We start from the raw sequence: 21,118 nt of genomic DNA on the forward strand, positions 1-21,118 counted from the left end.
CATTAAAATTAATGTCATTAAAACTTATAAATATTAATAAACATCACAAATAATGTACTACAAGGATTACAGCATACAAGGATTGTAGTACTGACTAATAAAGGAATTTCATGGACATTCTGCCTTCACATATGTCATTCTCCAGTAAACTAAACATATTTTTTTTTTACCACCATAATATGTTACTTCCATAAAATTATGCTTAATTCAGTTTCTAAACAGAGCATTTGGCACAGATTCAAAATTTATGACTTCTTGAAACTGTACAGAATAACATTATATTGCAATCAGGGTCTGTAATGAAACATTACATTGTTCTTAGTTAATATGCAAAACAACACAATAAAATCTCAAAATATAGTAAAAATATAAGTTAAAACAAGTGCACTTCAAAAGCCTGCAAAAAATGTAATACAACTGTTTTGCTCCTACAACTCTCTTCTCTGTACAGACTACCTCAAAGATTTTGCAAACTCAGAGAAAATTGAAAATTTAGAAAAAGTAAGAAACTCATTTTTTCCCTTGCCTGTGATTAACACAATCAGATAAAATGCATACAAACTGTTATGCCCTTAGACGTTGACAATTTGAGAAAGTGATATTACAAAAATGATACTGTAAGATTCACCAAAACAACAATGCACCCTAAAATGAAAGTTCCTAATGACATTTACACCTTTCCCAAGATTTTCTTAGATATAAGCTTGTCCAAGTTATTAATTAAATCGGAACATAATAATTAAATAAATACATAAATAAATAAATAAAATCCTGGCTATAAAATGCTTTATAAAAAGTAAGTGCTACCACACAAAATGGAAAATATTATGAGATAAATTTTTTGTAGTACCAGTTGCAAATATCTGACAGTTGTGTTCAATATAATGACTACTTTATGCTTTTTCATCTTTTATTGTATATGGTGCATTAGTGCAAGTGAAAGCACACACGTAGACATCATTTTTATTTATTTAAAAGTTTTTGAGAAGCTGCCTCTATTTTTTTATTTTCTTTTTTATTCTTGCTGGTATTTCCTAAAACTCCAGCAGCATGTCTAGTGATGAATTCTAAAACGGTGCCTATCTAAAAACACATCGTACATGACAGAGCTGTTATAGTGGCCATTTTGTTTTCTTGACAACTGGATATTTACAGCTGCTTTAGTTTACTGTTACCATAGGACCACCTCCCTCTGTTTCTTCACTTCCTCAGTTGCACAGTTGTGGAGTTATAAGTCTGAGGCTGAAGGAGGCTTGTCCCCTCCTCACATGAGAGGTGCAGCAGGGGTTTACACCCTACAAAAAAAGGCTTATTTTCAAAGTGTTCAGGTAGTGTGTGCACAGGTTATTAGTGATATTTGCCTACTGATTTTTTCATTAATTAATAGTGAGAGCTACTGCAACAGCACTGCAGTATACTCGGGGCATCTTTCATCTTTGTCTGAAGAGCAACCATGAAAAAATGCGGTCAGCATAATCCAATGAGTAAGAGTTTTTACTCAAAAGCAGACCATTCTGGGTGCATATTGTAACAGTGCTTTATTTGCCTTTTTCACATAAGCATCAGGATTTTGTAATGTACATCTTTGTAAATGCAGCAGAAAGAAACCACACTCTTCTTCTACAGGCTTGGCACAAATGTTGATAGCTTTATCCTTATTGTCAAATTTCTGAGCATAAGCATACAGTTTGGAATCATCTGAAAAATGGTTTGCATCTGTTAATATATAAACATATATGTAATGTATATACACACAAATACTCACATATATATTTCTTTTAACTCCTATAAAATATTTAATTCAGTATTTACCTCATGTGATAAGTAGAAGGCTGCAATTCCAAGAGGCCAAAAACAACACAGCATAGAAAAGACACTGAGTCCTAGGTGATCCCTGGGTGGCATCATAAGAAAATTGTCTTCACTTTCTGTGTCAGTGGAGTAGTCACTCTGCAAAGCAAGAGAAACGTTAATAATATAACCTGCTTTCCAACTGAATGGGTTCACTATAACTAAGAATTATCTAACACATTGACTACCACAGGAAAATTTAAATTTTGTAAAGGAAAATAATATGCGTGGCTCCTGTCCAAGTTCACAGCGCTGTTGGTACTCATTTCTGTCATAGCGTTATGCATTGATTCATAGTAATGTCATTTAGTTTTCCACATGGGTTTCTTGTTTTTTATCTATGCGGCTAGACAGGTAATACCATGTTTTAAGCTGTTACTTGAAATGGTAAATCAAGATTAATTTACAAAGCACAGTTATACAAGTGAGGACTGCAAAAGTGAACTGACACAGACAGACTTGAAACATTCACTTGGACAGTCATTAACTTCAGCCTCAGTGTTCGGGAACCAGGTGGTTTCAGTATGTAGACAGCACATACATTACTGGGCTAAGTGCATGACATATTATAATGCTGACAATAAACATTTTCAGTAACTCTGCCTAGGGCACATAGGCGACAGCTTACCATATTTATACCTACTGAACACCCAGTAATGTGTACATCTGATAAGTATATTTGAAATAGAGCACTTGTGAATCACAGTCTGTAAGGAAAATCCATGTTTGATGATTTGATAGTTAGAAATCTGCACTTCTGTTTGAAACTACATGATACTAGGTAAATAATTTGCTGGAACAGAGCACTTGCTCAAACTTAATAAGTACCTGTGAATGGTTCATCACCCAGGCCCATGCTTACACTTATCAAGGGTATCAGAACTTGTCAGAGATTTGGGATGCATGGCTAGGCTTAAAAAGGCCCTTATGGTCATTAGCCTAGTAAACACCTATGAACTTATAAGTATTAGCCTGAAGATATACTTGTAGAGCTTCTTGGACACACATGATCACTGAACGTACTGGTTAGCTACCTGCATAAGAATTATGAACAACATTTAAACAAATTAAAATCTCCAGATCCTACATCCAAATGGGACGTCTTCATAACTCCTGTCTGATTAGTGACCCTGGTGGCACACATATAGGCAAGAAAGGATGGAATAAGTGAATTGGCACCACATGTCCTTCATCATAGTGTGATGCTGTGATTCTCCTTGCCACCAGACCAAATTCTGGTGGATACAGCAGCTGGCTCTGGCCCCTAATCCCTCTAGCATACGTGTATATAAATCACCTATAAGCCTACTGGTTAAACATAATGTATTATTCTACATTCCAGCTTCTACTTTTCCCAAATAAATCCTCCCTACTTCCTATTTTAACAACATCTTTATCCTCTGTTCTTTCCAACCCGTCTATTTCTTACATTTCAGAAACATGTTTTTCCTACATTTCCTCATACTAGGACCTCTTCTCCTATCTGTACACTTAACATCCTACCAACATCCATTACATTCCAATTCCTACAAAACTGTTATATTGTATCCTCCAAGCAAAATATTTCTGAACCTCGTCACTCCTTATCTATAGCAGCACTTAAATCTACGACAGACACTGAAAGTATCAAAACTCTGAACCTCCATCATATGCTAACAACTCTTCGAATCATAAAGATTTGAATACACAATACTTTGAATTACAAAGATTTGTAAAACAAAATGCACTGTTTTAGCAGTGGGACAAGCTCCGATGTACTCTCCAAACCCACTACTAATTATATATACCAGCAGTGAGATCACTATAAAGTAGGGGTAAGATAAATTCATCGTTCCCTTGTATACTACAAGCTGCTACTAAAAAACAGCCAGTACATGTGATCAGCTGATTTTCGATCAGCTGTACTGGCTTTTTTTCACTATGAAATGTTGACTTCTTTGTGGGTTGTGGGAACCCCAGCACTCATATATCTTATTGTGCATGTACAATTAAACAAAGCAATAGCCAGTCACTCGCAAATTGGGTATTAAGCATAAAATCAAGCAAAAATGCTCCTGACCATCCCATCATATCTCCAAAACCATAAAACTTAGTGATACCATCCACCCAAATCAAGTCCCAGCTCAGCATAGTCAAGCACCAGACAGCACATCTACATCAGCTCCTTTATTGCAACCATCTCTCCCACACTCTCATCCCTGACTTTCATATAGCATAAAAAAATACAAAGTATTTGTAACAAACTCCCTGCAGTACATACATGAATACTACTACACACTCCGTCTATCTTAGATGCCAAAGATACCTACCTGGCTCTGCCAGGAAACAAAAAAATAAAGAAATCCCCCTGCCAAGCTATAACATTATCAGATTAGAGAGACTCAACAAAAAAGATGGTGGTTTCATTATTTGCTCCAGAAATACACTACATATCTACCTTTCCCCACATCCTGCATCTTGCTAACTTTCTCTAATTTAGAAATCCTATTAACCATGTTAAAACTAAGCAGTCACACAACAATAGCAATCATGGCTATACACGTACCCCCAGGGTGCAAAGTTAATACACTGGAAGACATTCTTTACTAGGTTTCTTCAAAAATCTCTTATGTAACCATAATATTAGGTGATGTTAACATAGATTAGAAAAACATACAATCTTAAAATCCAACCAATAATACATATGTGTATAAGTTTACCCAATGTATAACCACACCAACTAGATATAACAAAGCCACAGCCAGAAAATCAACCCTTGACAAGATCCTAACATCCCCTCCAAATAAAATATCTCCATGGAACTATTTCAGACAAACAAAGTGATCACTTACCAAACTACATCATAAGGTACCAAAGCAACAGCCCAAAACACATCATTAATTTGTACATGTGGCAGCTGGTGACTTTAATAAAGCAGATCTGAAAGAAGTACTCCTACACTACCATCAGTATGTAGATATTCCTACAAGGGGTGATAATATCCTAGGCAAGGTGTACATAAGCTTAAAGAAAGCTTATAAAGCAGTGCAACTTCCACAAATGGGAAACTCTGACCATGATACCATCTTGCTATCACCAGCTTACAAACCTGCACTGGAGAGAAACCCACAAAGAAACAAATCAGGGTATGGCCCGAGGGGGCTATGGAGGCTCTCCAAGACTGCTTTGTAAGAACCAACTGTGGTGTGTTCAAGGAGGCAGCCACAGTGAATCAGCATCTGAACATTGATAAATGCACTGAGCTAGTGATGGCATACATTTCAAACTGTGTTGATGGGGTAACAAATACCAAGAGTATCACTATTAGAGCTAACCAGAAGTCATTGCTCACCCCTAAGGTATATGAGCTTCTGAAGGAGAGAAACGCAGCTTAAAGGGCTAAGGACAAAGCAGCTCTAAGTGTAACAAGAGGTAATCTGAGAAGGGGTATAAAGGAGGCTAAGAGGGAGTATATGGTAGAAAGGTACAGAGCCACTTTGAAGACACAAAGGATGCAAGGAGACTATGGCAAGGCATATGGGGGGTCACTGACTAAAAAATCAGGTCAGCACAGTGTGAGGATAGCATTGGATTTCTGGACAGTTTGAACATCTTTTTTGGTAGATTTGAGGAAAGAAACAACAGGTTGGCAGTAAAGCTACCCACTGATGAGGAGGATGCAGTACTCAGCCTCAGCGCAGAGGAGGTAAGAAGAGAGCTAAGGAGAGTAAACCCCAGGATGGCCCAGACAATACACTGGGCAAGGTATTAAAAGGCAGTGCTGATAAACTATGCACAGTGCTCAAGGAAATATTTAACACCTCAGTTGCCATGGCAAAAGTACCCTTATGCTACAGGGAAACTAACATCATCCCACTACCTAAGAAAACCACTCCCTCCAGCCTAAACAACTACAGACCACTCGCTCTGACATTCACTGTTATGAAATGTTTTGAGCGGCTGATCAAAAAGCATCTTTAATTATGTCTACCTCCTGATTTTGACCCTCTGCAATTTGCATACAGACATAACTGATCCATATCAGTGGCATTACACATCTCCCTTGGGCATTTAGAGGGCAAAGACAACTATGTGAGGATGCTGTTCATAGACTTCAGCTCTGTATTTACTATGGTGGTACCAATGCAGATGAATAGTAAATCAGGAATCAGTAAACATCTCTGTAACTGGATCCTTGTTCCTGATTGAGGGACCACAGAGTGTGTGTTCAGGTAAGAACACATCAAATTGCATCACACAATACTGGGGCTCCACAGGGATGTGTTCTCAGTCCACTGTTATTCACCATCCTGACCTATGACTGCTATGCTAAGCACAGGTCCATCCATATCATCAAGTTTGCTGATGACACCACAGTCATGGGGCTCATCATAAGGGAGGATGAAAGGGCATACAGACAGGAGGTGGCATCTCTGATCAGTTGGTATGAGGGGAACAACCTTGACCTGAATGTAAGGAAAACCAAAGAGATTATCGACATCAGGTAAAAAAGAACAAACCATCCAGTGCTCAGAATCAATGGTGAGAGTGTGAAGAGGGTTAAGAGTACAAAATTCCTGGGTGTATGCATATCAGGGGATCTCCTCATGGTCGGGAAACATCAGCCAACTGGTCAAGAAAGTGCACCAGTGCCTCCACTTTTTAAGAAGGCTGAAAAAAGCTAAGCTTCCTCCTCATATTCTCTCCACCTTCTATACACATGCAGTAGAGAGCATCCTCACCTGCAACTTCACAGTGTGATTTGGAAGCTGCACAGTTACAGAAAGGAAGGCACTACAGAGAGTGGTGAGGGTTGCAGAGAAGGTAACAGATTCCAGTCTTCCATTGATGCAACATCTTTATTCTGCAAGAAGCACCCAAAAGGCCACCAAAATAATACAAGATATCACGCATCCTGCACATGGACTGTTTAAGCATCTGGCATTGGGCAGGAGATATTGCAACATCTGCTGCAGGACTACAAGATTCAGTAACAGTTTCTATCCTACAGTGATTAGACTTCTGAACTCGGGCACTAGTCCCAGGGGTCTGGACACATAATAAGTCAATTTTTATTTATTTTGCAATATATACTTAGATATATTCCAAATAAGTGCAATATTTATTTACTATATCTATAGTTAGTATTATTTAATGCCCTCAAGTGCAATATTAGACAAATAACTTAGGAATTTCAATTTGTAGTGAGTTTTTCGTTTTACTTTAAATAGGGTAATTAATTTAACTCAGGGAAGGGTATTCTTTTCATATATGAGTGTTGGTAAATGTCTCTGCTCTTTCTTGCATGTATTGGGAGTAGTATTGTATTTGTTAGTTATGTTTATTCCTCTGCTTGTATGTTTTGTTTCATTTTCCTTTGTAATCTCAAGAATTGAGCTGATGCACAGAATTTCATTTAGAGTAGTTCTAAATGACAATAAAGTTTACTTTGACTTTAGTACGAAATTCTATGATTTTTCATAAAGACACTTTTATTAATACATTACATCAACTTAACAGGGACTCACTGAAGACTCTCCTCATAGATGATGCTGTCTCTGAGTTCAATAAAAGCTTCATACCCCACTCAGAATAAAAAGCATCAAAGCCACCCCTTCTCTGTGGTTATCCTTACCCATTAAACAGCTCAAGAAACAAAGAAAGCAAATCATGGAAAGTCAGGACAAAACATAAAACACCTTCCGCTTTATTAGCATATACACAACTAAGAAATGTAACATAATAACTTATCACCAAGGATAAGAAAGCCTATTACTCAACCAATCAATACATACACACTAATAATACAAAACTGTTCTGGACCTCAGTTAATAAAACTGTTAAATCCACAAGCTACATGACCAACACCAAATACACAGGCCAAAATGATATCAATAAATCAATACTCACTTTATACAGACAATACAGTCATTAAACAACCAGGTGACTAATCAAGCTCTAAATGTCCGTACTCAACCAGTTAATCTACCTCAGCATTTATCTTTCTAATCAGTTCCATCAGTTTCAAAAAATACCTCGAAAAATTAGAGTATACTACAACTGCTCCTGACCAGGTGAATAACTTAAAAGAGCAACTCAGGATATTCCATATCCCCTTTCAATTCTGATAAATTGATAAACATATGAAAATAAAGCCACATCAAACACTGTTCAGCCACTTCACCCACAAATCCAATATAAATGAGAAACTCTTCGTCTTAGCAATTACAATACCTACAGCAACCTTGAAAGTTAGAGAACAGATTAGATGTTAGCAACAGTAAAAAAGACTACTATGAATTTCTTGTCCTATATACCACTCACGTAACACTCTGAGCACAGATCTCCTGACCATGGCTCTCTTTTTGTGAAAGAATAGTATAATTGTGCTTTTAGTCATTTCTTTTTTCATTATTTGTCATGACGTTTTCTAACTCTTTTATCACTGTGTTCTGATTTGATCAGTTGTTTCTGACAACATTTTGTAATAAAGTTATGTGCAATGGAAACAAATCTAGCATTTGTTTATATACTATTTTAATAAATGTTAAATATGAAAGTGTGCCAGTCAGGCATAAATGACAGTGCCAGGAGCTGTATCAAAGTTTCCATTGATATTTATTTATTTATTTATTGACCAGGGTAGAGCATTGATCTCCATGGACCGTGCCTCTCAACCTCTTAGAACACGAAATCTGGACAATGTCAAAAGTAATGGGGGGAGGGTGGCAAAGGTCCAAAAACACAGGCTGATTTTAACTATTGCTCTTATAAAAAACTTAAAAAGTTGCTAGAATAACATTTACTGAATGACTTGAAGTCTGAAACTCAAAAGTGCTTCTACACCACACAGATGCTGATAATAATTGCCATTAAGGACAAAAAAAATACTTCTAAATATTTAATGAAATAATGCATACATTTCATCTTGTGCAAAAGCATTGGTGTAAAGTAGTATATGTCTGTTAAATTCAGCACCTTCTTCCTGAGAAATAACTGTAACTATACAATGTAATGTCATCCATATTTGAAAATGTGCATGCTTTCTGAACAAACTAGGAAGCGTGCCCATTGTAAATCCAGCATTACAAATAAAAATGAGTCTTGTGGCTTTGTAATGAGTATCAGTGCATCTTGCATGCTTAAAAGTCTCATTTGACTCATAGAGTGACCACTTAGACAGACACCACCACCTACAGAGTTTTCAATGCAAAGGTGAAATGAAATAGGTTGCCAGGTCTTTCTTCCGTAACACTCGTGCATAAATGGGAGTCCACCTTACCGCATGTTTTTAGAATGCAGGTGGAAACCAAACTGCCTGTCAAAAACCCATGTAAACACAGGGAGGACATGCAGACTGCACACAGAAGGCAGCCTAGCTGAGAATAGAACCAGAGCACTTTTTTCTGTGATGTGGCAACATTACCCATTGTGTCACTGTGCAGGCTAGCTACTGGCTACCAAACTGACTCTCAACTTTTGCATTCCATCCTGTGTAACAATGTTTTATTTTTAAGAACTAGTACTATAAACAGTAACCTTGGGTCTCCCCTGAAAAGAGGCCACTAGCCTAGTACGACTACCATGGTTAAAAAAAAACAAGAAAGAAAAGTGTTGTTGTTCAATGTAAGCAACTTATGTTTGCATAGCAGCAGCACATAAAGAGAAAAATCTATAAGCAACAGCTATTTTCCCAAGTTACAACTTCTTCTCTTAAACTGTTACTGCATTCTGAGTGCATGCAATGTATGTTCAGATAGCAATAACAATTAAAGAGAACATCTTGTAACAGAAAAAAGCAGCTGTGATTGCTGTCAGTTCTGAAGCTTGCAGTCATGCCAAAATCATCACTGCAGTTACCAGCTACATAACTGACAGCAGTTACAGGCAATCTTTTTCTTTGTTACAAATTCTTATGTTTAAATGCTTTCGCTACCCAATTGTATTACATATGTTCAGACAGCAACAGCATTTAAATAGAAGACTTGCAGGTGACTGTAAATTGAATGTTATTCTCCAGACCCCATTTGACACCTGTAGCCTTATTTTACATTTGTTAACTGGGAGAGTCCGACTGGATACATGTACATTTTCAGCAGAGGCCTGGGGAGAAAAGCTCCACATTTGCAAAAAAATAAGTGACAATCTATAGTCATGGTTGCATTGAAGTTTAAAAATGTAAAAAATGTAAAAATAAGTGACAATATATAGTCATGGTCACATTGAAATTTAACAGCATTGTAAGTTTATAGTATGAAATATGTACAAAAATCATTTAACAGCATTGAAGTGTATAGAATGAAATGTTTACACAGATCGATTTTAAGGATGACAAACAAGAGAAAAAGGTGGTTAGTTAAGAAGGGAAGTTGTTAGAAATTACATGTAGAAGGGTTAAAACATAGTCGTAGAATGGCAAGGATAACAAGATACCATCCTTATAATAATGTCTTAATGGTTGTAGAGAAAGGTTTAGAAAGAGTATACATGTCAGATCAAGAAGTTATTATTTTTGGGTATTTCTCCTATGTGAGTTATGTTTTTATTTGGTTAGTCTGGGTTTGACATGGACATAGCCAATGCCTGTTTAGGTGTTTCTTTAGGGATGTTTTGAATTGGGGTAAGGAGGAAGCTGTGGTAAGGTCTGTGGGGAGTGAGTTCCATTTTTTACCAGCAGAGTTGGAGAATAATGATCCAACGGCTGAGTTGTTGGCTTTGGCAGATTGTACTAGCATTCTGTTGGATGAGCAGAGGGATGCTAGGTTGCTGTAGGGGGTGCTAATATTTGTCAGAATGGGTGTACTGTTAGGTTTTTAGAGGATTTTATGAATAACTATGAGTTGGTTATACAGGAGTCGATTGGGTAGTTCTAGTCAGTCTAGTGTTTGAAGATTTTGACAGTGATGGGTTCTGTAGGCTGAGCCTGTGGCGAATCTAGCTATATTGTTAGAGCAGCTAGTACATTTGTTAAGGTTTGACTTGCTTCGTTTTACGAAGATGGGTGAGGCATAGAGAGGATTCGATAGGAGATGTGTTCGAGCTATAGCAGTTCGGGCAGATGGGGTTAGGAATTGTTTAATAGCAATCCTATACAAGGAGCCTAGTTTTTTGTTAACTGTTTTGATGGTTTTGTCTATATGAGCATCATACTTCAGATTATTATCAATGATTACACCAAGTAGTTTCGTGCAAGGTTCTGGAGAGATTATGGTGCCATTGTTAGATGAGATTGTAAGAAACGGTGATGTGAACTCACGGGTAGGGGAGAAAAGTAGTAGTTTGGTTTTATTTGGGCTCAATAGGAGACAGCGACTATTGAACCAGTCCTCTACTTTGTTGAAGGTGATTTGGGATAGGGATTTGTAGTTCTGTGGGGGTGGTGGTAGAGCAGATAAGGGTGGAGTCATCTGCATACTGAATACATGTTGCATCTGGGATAATTTTGGATAGGTCATTAATGAATATGGAGAAAAGGAGGGGGCCTAATACAGATCCTTGGGGGACACCAAGGGTGACAGGTAGAAGGGGGATAGATTGTCTTTCCATAGTACAGCTTGTTGTCTGACATGCAGGTAAGAGTGGAACCAGTTGATTACTAGGTTGTCTATGCAAAGTGATTTTAGTGTGTCTAGGAGTAGGTGGTGATTCCCCATATCGAATGCTTTGGATAGGTCGAGAAAGAGGGCTGAGGAGAGCTTGTTGTGATTACGAGTTTGATTTATTGTGTGAGAAAAGGAGAGAAAGGCTGTAGTTGTACTATGGTCTGGTCTAAATCCGTGCTGGGATGGGGCTAGGAGAGTATTCTGAATAAGGTGAATTAGAACTTGCTTATGTATACATTTTTCCATTATTTTGGCTAAGGGAGATAGGATGGCTATAGGTGTATAGTTTGAGAGTTCAGTGGAGTTTCCCCCTTTGTGAAGTGGAATAATGTGGAAGATTTTCCAGATGGAAGGGACATAGGATTTGTGGATAGTACAACTGATTAAGATGGAGATAGAGTATGCTATTTCATTAGCTGCCTTTTGTAGAAATTCTGCAGGAAGTAGGTCTACTGCCAGGGTGTTGGGTTTCAGTTTCTTAAGTAGGGACTTAATTAAGTCTGTGGGGATAGGATCAAATTTGAAGGGAAGTATATTTTCCTGTGTGGGTGTGGCAGTATTAGAGGTGTTGGGAGATAGATTATTAGCTAGGGACTGCACTGTTTCTGTAAAGAAATTATTAAAGGTCTTTGCTACACATTTAGCGGGTAGTAAGGTAGTTGAGGGAGTGGGGATTGAGGATTTACCTGGGTGGAGCAATTTATTAAGGCTTGACCAGAATTTTTATGGTTGATTTTGGTGCTTTTGCTGTAAATTGAAATAGTAGTTTTGTTTGTCTAGCATAATGAATTTTTTTGCCTCGTTTCTCAGTTGTTTGTATCTGATGTGGTCTTGTGGGGATTTGGTGGATCTCCACAAGGTCCATGCTGTATTTCTAGCAATACGTTTTTGTCTAGTACCATTGGTTAGCCATGGAGCTATTTTGTTTTCGGTTCTGATTGTTCTTTGGGAGCATGCCTGTCTAAGATGGCTAGGAATTTAGCATTGAAGTCTGAGACTGCTTCGTCAAGGGGAAATAGTTTAAGATTGGACCATTTGCATGAGTTAAGTTCAGGCTGGAAATTAGTCGGGTTAAAGTTTTTTGTATTCCTAATGGTTTTAAAGGTGATTTGATGAGGCATGTCATTCCTTTTTCTGATTATATAGGTTAGGAAGTGGTCACTCGTCCTCAGGTATGGTGCCTGATTTATATAACTGGGGTTTGTTGTTTTTTAATATCCAATCTAGGATACTTTCCTTATTGTTGGGCTTATTGATTCTGGTAGGGGAAGTTATAATCTGGGAGAAACCATGTAAGTTAATATGGGTGGTGGGGTAGTTTGATGAACAGGTTTTCCAATCGATATTGAATAAAATAAAATAAAAGAAAAGAACAAGAAAGAGAAATGTTGTTGTGCAAATGTAAGCAACTTATGTTTGCATAGCAGCAGCACATGAAGGGAAAAATCTATAAGCAACAGCTATTTTCCCAAGTTACAACTTCTTCTCTTAAACTGTTACTGCATTCTGAGTGCATGCAATGTATATTCAGATAGCAATAACAATTAAAGAGAACATCTTGTAACACAGAAAAAAGCAGCCGTGATTGCTGTCAGTTCTGAAGCTTGCAGTCATGCCAAACTCATCACTGCAGTTACCAGCTACATAACTGACAGCAGTTAAAGCCTTATTTTTCTTTGTTACAAATTCTTATGCTTAAATGCTTTTGCTACCCAATAGTATTATGTTCAGATCGCGACAGCATTTAAATAGAAGACTTGCAGATGACTGCAAATTGAATGTTATTCTCCAGACCCCATATGACACCTGACATTAGAGCTCCTGTTGTCCTTGATCTTCAAGATCTCCTCAAGTACAGCAGCTTAGCAAACACCACAGCTAGGGACCTAAATCTTCACCAGAAGATAAACTGAAAACACTGGAGAAATAGATTCATTAGTCAGTGCTTCTCCCATCACTGGAATACTCTGACCCTGCATATTAAGCAGTATAATGCATTAGCATCCTTCAAACAGAACCTGGACGACTGGATGGCTACCCTCAAATTTGTCTCAGGACAAACTGTCACAGCCTTCCTTAAGAAAGGGGATGCAGCCAGAAGGAGGGTACCATCATGGATTTGATGGTTACAAGATTCCCATGATTCCTGCAAACTGAGTAAGTGGCAGGTGAAGATTTGTTGCTGAACTCACAGAGTTTTACTTACAAGTGAGACTAAGCATTGCCAGGTATTTCAGCAGAAACAAAAACACAAGACATTCCCCAGGATTCAAAAAAATCCATGCAGGCTCCATTAAGAGCCTACATGGAATGTACCCATGTACATGGCCACAGTTCTATCTCGGCAGTGTGCCATACATATTAATTATGGTGCGCTGTTGAGGGAGATCACAGTAACACAGATATTGAATCTGTGTAAACAACAGTGTAGAGGCTGTTCTGTACTTATGGACTGCCTAGAAAAATTCTGGGCAGTTGGCAAGCACAGCACAATACCTTTCAACCTGTTACCCAGGACCAAAAGGTGAACAGCAGATTTTACTACATGAAATTGCAATTTAATTTTTTTTCACATTCATGTGCTTACTTGCATGGTGAGCAGCTATGCTTAGCTTTGCACACATATACAGTAGACATCTGCTATACATTTAAAAATAGAAACTGGATGCATGCAGTTGTAATTATTTTTTTTCCCATGTGCTTTTTTGCACAGTGTTGCACATTGCTTAGCGATACTGAGTTGCACTTATATAAATATACATCTAAAAATAGAAACCTGATGTATTCAATTGTTGTCCTGCAATGCACAAACCCGTGGAATGAAGCTGCTCTACAGTTTCAGGCACCTTTGTAGTATATGTGAAGATATCAGCATTCTGTGGCTCAATAGGCTCAGTCATGATCTACAGTGTAACAGGTCCAGATTTCGAGTCCTGAGCAGTCATACTTTTTACATTTATTGCTGTGAAAATGTGTCAGGTGACTGAAACATCAGTTTAATTTAAAATTTTAAAAAATTTTACATTCGGAACAGCTGTGTGATGCTAATTAGCACTTAAACAGGGTCAACAGTCTATTCCTCTTTGCATGTTGCTAAGCTTCACTTACACATGGTTTGTGTGAGCTTGTGCGATGCTAAGTGGTGTGGGAAGATTGTAGGGAAGTCATGATGTATGTGTGGTGGGGATAGGGGAATGCAATCATCACAGAACCTGTCGATGACACCACACACTAAGGCAATTATTGAAGTTACTCCTTTTCCTTTTGTTTATTGAGCCATCATCCTAGGTGATGGTAAAATGCAGCTCAAGGCCAAGGGCATACCTGCCTGAGACACATAGTCTGTAAGCTCAGTCATTTCTCTGCATACAGTCCAGAGAGGTATGTCTCAAGTCATACACACCAACAGGAAGTATGACATAGTCATAAAAATACCTGATGTTGACAGCCTTGAGTGCATGTGTCATGTGGCATATCCTGGCACCTCACAGAAAGCTGACTGTAACCTTTGTGTCATGTAGCCTGATGAGAGGCACATCAATGTGTCTTATGATGTAATCACCTATAAATAATATGTTTGATTTTGTGTTTTTCCTTAGGTGTTTGACTGGTGAGACAGTGATGCGTGAGCTGTTATGTGTAGTGTGTCCTGCAGAGGTATGATTATGTTCAGCGGACTTGCTTCTAGGTTTTTGAGGTGTCTGGTGTTTACTTATATGTCTGGTAAGGACCTCCACACATGTGGGTATGTGTGATGTGGGTTTGGGTGGAGTAGGAGGTGAGGTGTGCATGTTGTAAACCCTCTCATAATATGTACTGACTGGTGTGTGAGAGGGCATGGATTCAAGGTTTGTAATACAGTCACATCTATCACACTTTGTGTTTGTGTGAAGTAGGAGTAGAGGCTTGGGGATGCTTTCCACATGTCATCAGCAGTCAGTGATAATACCATTATCAATAGATCCCTGCTTGTTTATACATCAGAACAAGCCATGGTTAGGCAGTGGCCTGACAGATGCTTAAATTTAACATGTTATCACCTGTATGTTGTCAACATTAAGGTAAAACAGTACCGATAGCGTGGCATAACATGATAGACTGAGTATGATGCCTTGCCAGGCATGTGACACTTGCATTAACCATAATCCTGTTATTAGACAGGGTCGCAATAGCATACCTAAAAATGTGACAATGTACAACTCCAGCAAAAGTAGGGTCATGCTGCTACACCCTTCTGGTTGACAGCCTCAAACACACTGTAGGCACTCTGTGCAGTGAAGATGTTGATGTCAGTGTATGCATAGAAAACTTGTTCAGCTTTGTAGTTAATAATTTTGCCATTCCAAGTATCTTTTGCTTTTTTGAAGGTTACAGCAAGACGTGCACGGGCAGGAATGCAGCATATTTAAAGGTCAATAGGTGGGAAATTCACATAATTTGTTGGAGTCTTCACTTGGCTGTGAATATGCCTTGTGCTGTTGCTGAGGGTGTGCTCTTTTGTGCGCAGAAGTGGGGAGTGCAGGAGTCCAGAGTTTCTTTTGGACTCCTGGTTAAGAATTATGAACCCCAGCTACTGCAGGGCAACTACCAAGGCTCAGAGTGTAAGCCTGTGTTGAACAGAGTATGTGGCCTGCAGAGAGACATTGATTCTTACTGTTATCTCCATGTAGTAGCACTGCAGGAAGATAACTGTTTTTTATTCTTGCTATGTGGCAACAGTAGCTGTTTTAGCCATATGTGTCTATTTGCATTTGGCTGGGCAAGCCTGTGGCCAAAAACAATTTGCCCTGTCAATATGTGAGTACACAACATTATACATTACACAACTTGTTAAATTCTTGGTATATGTGTGGTGACATTCAGCACACACAGGGGGTTGTAAGTATGTGCATTACCTACTGCTGAGCCCTTCATTTTGGTTCTTTGACCAACATGATATATTTGTCATAGTGCAACTATACTCAACATGATCAGGGTATGTTGGGCAATACAGACATATACACACACATAGTGTGTTTGTGTGTGTGTGTGTGTGTGTGTGTGTGCCCATGATATATATCTATGCTATCTACATATATGGGGACAGACAGAGATGTATGCATGTATCTATCTCTCTATCTATCTATCTATCTATCTATCTATCTATCTATCTATCTATCTATCTATCTACCTCTCTTTATCTCTCTCTCTCTCTCTATATATATATATATATATATATATACATATATATATATAGAGAGAGAGAGAGAGAGAGATAGTGATATACATATGTGTGTATCTATACACATACATATATTTTAAATGTCATTGTGTAAGAAGCAACAGATATGCACTCTGCTTAACTAAGTGTATGAGCATGCCCAGTGGGAGTTTTGGCTAGTTATATACTGACTCCAGCCCAAGCCTAGCTGTACTCCAGTCTGGGATTCTGTGTGTTATATAATATGACATCAGTCCCTGTTTCTGCACTGCTGCACTTCCCTTACACTGGCTAAGACATTCTACAGTTGTCTTATGTAATTAATATGTGAAAGAGGTTAATAACAGTACAGCACACACAGAACGACAGTCTGAAAAACATAACTTATTAATACTTCACATCCAAAAGAGTTGGACACTTCTAGATTAAAACCATGAATGCCATAACAAAAGGTAGGTGCCTTAGTCATTTGGGCCACAGACACTGATTAACAGACAGGGGGTCATTCATGATGTAGTCACCTGCATAAATATGTACATTTTTACTCCTCCATTACGTAAGACATACAGTGCAAAATCAATTTCTGTAATACTGTCCTGAGACTGAGTGAACTGTTTATATACCACTGAAGAGTTACTGTTAAAGCAGTTAGAACGGAACACTGCTGTGTTGGGGGTGGGGGAACAACAACACATTTTGCTGGGATACACAATAGTCTGACTATCATTTAACCCCACTGTCTAACATCTCCCTTCAGTGATGGACCAGTAATCTGTTGGAGTAGGACTGCATGAATATTCCAGGCATGAAGCCTACTGAATAGGAATGGCTACATGTTAGTGGAATGGGTATCTGTAGCACCATGTGGATGCCATTTCTGTCCAACTATCCCACTATAGTTACTTGCATGATGTACTAGGCCCATACATACCATAACATACCATACTAAACTTTTTAGCACTGTGTAGGTTATGGATTTGGCTTGCAAATGTAGCAGTTGACACAACTGTAGTTCAGGGGCGACTTTGTCTGATGCAAGCAGTAATGGCAGAAGAAGACTGGATAACGCAGAAAAAAAACTGTTTATTAAAAACAAAGCTTTCAGGTTAAAAATACCCTTCATCAGTGTATAACAAAAGTTAAAACAGCCTGCTTATATAATCACACACAGCCCAAAAGTTAATTATTTAACAATCAAATAAGATTCAATTAAAAAGTTAAAGTAAAATGCAACTATTGCAAGTACATTTGCATGTGTTTTAATACTGGTTTCATTGAGACATTTTGGTTGATGCCTGGCAAAATGTCAGCATTCATTCTTAAAATCCACTCATACTCCTTAATTTCCAGTCTGTTGTTAATATCACCTTTTCTTATGCTTGCAGTGACTTTTATCTGTCACCATAAAAATAAATATATGGTCATTTCCAAATTCATTGGTGTGTTTTGCTAGGGAATTAGTTATGACATTTCTCCATGTGTCAGATCTATGTTAAGTAATTCTATCCCTTGGATGTCTAGTTGACTTACCAATATAAAAAGCTGTACATAATTTAGAGGTAGCAAGATAGACTACATGCGTGCTATTGCAAGTTGAAAACATTGACATTTAAATTCTTTACCACTTACTGGACAGATAAAGATATTATCTTTATTTATAACATCACAACAACTACAACTATGGCAAGGCATAGTTTGAGTCTTATTTAGACTTAATTTCTCTTTAGTATTCATGTCTTTATAACATAATTTCTGTTTAAGGCTAGCTGAATTCCTATAGGAAAAACTAGGTGACTGGCCAATAATAGGATGCAGCTCAGGTAGCGACCTTAAAATACACCAGTTCTTATTAATAATATTTCTAATCTGAGGTGTATTTCTGTTATAAGTTGTAACATAATGTATTTTATCCATATTCCTATTAGATCTCTCTATATTATTTGGCTGTTCATAATCTTCCATACAGAAATAAGGTCTAGTTCTAGATGTCCTTAAATGTAATATGTCATTACTTTCACCATCTAGAAGTTTTGCATCATAGCCTCTTTTCACAAAATAATTTTGGAGCTCATTAGCTTGTTGTAAATAGGTCACAGTGGAAGTATTGAGTCAACTCATTCTCAGAAATTGTGCCCTAGTAATATCCTTAAAGATATGTGGAGCATGCATACTTGTGAAATGTAAAAACTTATTCATATGCATGTTTTTTTTTAAACCATGGTCTCAATAATAGTGTAATTGTGTTTAACATTAACATCCAAAAAAATCACACATACAGTTGAGCAAGTCACTGTAAATCTAAGAAAATCAGTACTAACATTCAAATAGTCTAAATAAGAATCAAGTTAATTTTACTACCCTGTCACCAAAAGAAAACATCATCAACAAAATGTTTAAAAATAGGAACCTTCCCTGAGTAACAATTAGGTCCATCATAAATAAACTCACATTTCCATTTATCCAAAACTAAATTTGGGTAGGTATTAGCTATGGGAGTACCCATTGCTGCACCTGATATTTGATGAAAAATAGCATTATTGAATATGAAATAGTTGTTTTCTAATACAATCTCTAATAACTCACGTTTATATCTGTCTACCACTCATACATCCATATTTTAGCAATAATTCTCATCGCTTGAATACTATAATTATGGGGAATAACTGTGAATAGTGACTGGATATTCAAAACAATCATCAAAAATTCAACATGTTAGTTCATACTGAACCACTCTCTCAAACTTGATAAGAAATCAGGTCTATCTTTAATATAACTACGCACATGTTTCAAATACGGTGATAACTTATTTTGTAAGTATATGGATAAGGGCTCTGTTATCCGCCCACGTCCAGAAATGATAGGTCTCATAGGTGGATTTAGAGAGTGCCAGGCATCAACCAAAATTGTTGTATTCCAGTACGTGTACTGTGATTTTATTTATTTATTTTATTTTACAATTGTTGACCGGGCTAGTCTAATTGGATACATGTCCATTTTCAGTAGAGGCCCGGGGAGAAAAGCTCCAAGATACATACAAAATACAATAAAGAAAGTACTTTTTACTTTATACTGTATTATATATAAATTTTACTTTATATTTTGAATGTTCTACTGTGTTCATGTTTCAAGAAATAAGGGCATTTGGATTAAACTACAACACAGCCTCTTGGACAATGAGTCGGAAATTGAGTGATATTTTAAATGTTCACTCCAACCCACTTTTGAGACTCTCAAGTGAGGTATCATCATTGCAGAATATTAGCACACAACATAATGAAGAGGAGAACACTTTTTTCAACAATTGAACCTTCTTGAGAAGAGGGTAAGAAAATACAAGATCTTACAATGGCAGCGTTATAGTTTTGTAGCTTTTCTTGAATTGGGTATTGTTCCCAGAGGGTTTAGGGTGTTAAAAATGCCCTCATATGGTAACTTATATCCAACTCTCTTACAGAAATGGCAAGAAATTAATTTATAACTTGAGCTTGACTTATAGAAAGAAATTGATGAGTTGGAAGTTAAACTTTCTTCCTCTGCAGCATTTATTAAATTTATACCAGAATATGATAAGCTATTAGAAAAACTTTCTATACTTGATGACAGCCTTGAAAAAGCTAAAAAACATAAATTAAAGTGTGACATTAATGATTACAAAAACGACCACATTTTTTGGGCTAAAATATAAGCCCTTTAATGGACATAATACTATGAATGTTTCCAAAAAACAGCTGGTTCACTTGATACCTTCAACAATGTCACTACACCTTTAATTAATAATGGAGACCGTATCCCTTTAAACAATAGTAATACTGCTTCACAATTTGCTAATAGCAATGAATCAACCAGTCAAGTGATGGCAATGATGTCATCTACATCTTCTATGACACAGGCACAACCATTAAGAGGCACAGTAGTTCCTGAAATGGGTTTTCAACATGGCACACTGCCGGTGTGATAAAAAACTACCAGAAAACGTAATTACAAGGAAATGCGAATGCTCCAGAAGTTGCTCCATTTAAAGGAAACACGGGAGAAGCAGGAGCTTCTCCATTACCAACAAGTGACAGTAAATAAAGGTACTGTGAACCAGTTGAATATTGTGAACTTATTTAAATTGGTTTTCACTTCTGCTGATTTCGCTTTGTTCAGTAAAGGGCTTAAATTTACGCCTTCGACACTATAAGGTCTTAGTAATGCCCTTATTGATTTGAAACTTTTTATACAAAATTTAGACTTGAAGTTGATTTTTAAACACAGTTCTGCATGTGATGTTGGTATATTTAAATGCAAAAGTGTTTTTCTACCTAATAGTCACCCTGTTATTATTGCATTCCATAATTTATGTGAACTACAGATTAGACAATTGTATGATAAAGGTTGTTTTAGAAAGTTTTTTTAACTTGACATCTGATGAACGTGATGCACTTGATAAGTTAATTAAAAACCATGACATTATTATTAAGGAAGCAGATAAAGGGGTGCCATT

At 37.3% G+C, this 21,118-nt stretch overlaps 1 protein-coding gene across 2 annotated transcripts in view; it reads right to left on the reverse strand.

Moving 5' to 3' along the window:
* SYNDIG1 (synapse differentiation inducing 1) overlaps positions 1 to 21,118 on the reverse strand; it is a 1,645,835-nt gene that overhangs the window by 157,936 nt on the left and 1,466,781 nt on the right. For both annotated transcript variants that reach the window (XM_044056827.1, XM_044056834.1), the window contains exon 4: positions 1,813 to 1,950. In XM_044056827.1, the coding sequence (XP_043912762.1) occupies positions 1,813 to 1,950 (138 nt within the window). The remainder of the gene's footprint in view (positions 1 to 1,812; positions 1,951 to 21,118) is intronic.

This window comes from Protopterus annectens, chromosome 1.part2 (genome assembly GCF_019279795.1).
Source record: "Protopterus annectens isolate FY-2018-M chromosome 1.part2, PAN1.0, whole genome shotgun sequence".
NCBI lineage: Eukaryota > Metazoa > Chordata > Ceratodontiformes > Protopteridae > Protopterus > Protopterus annectens.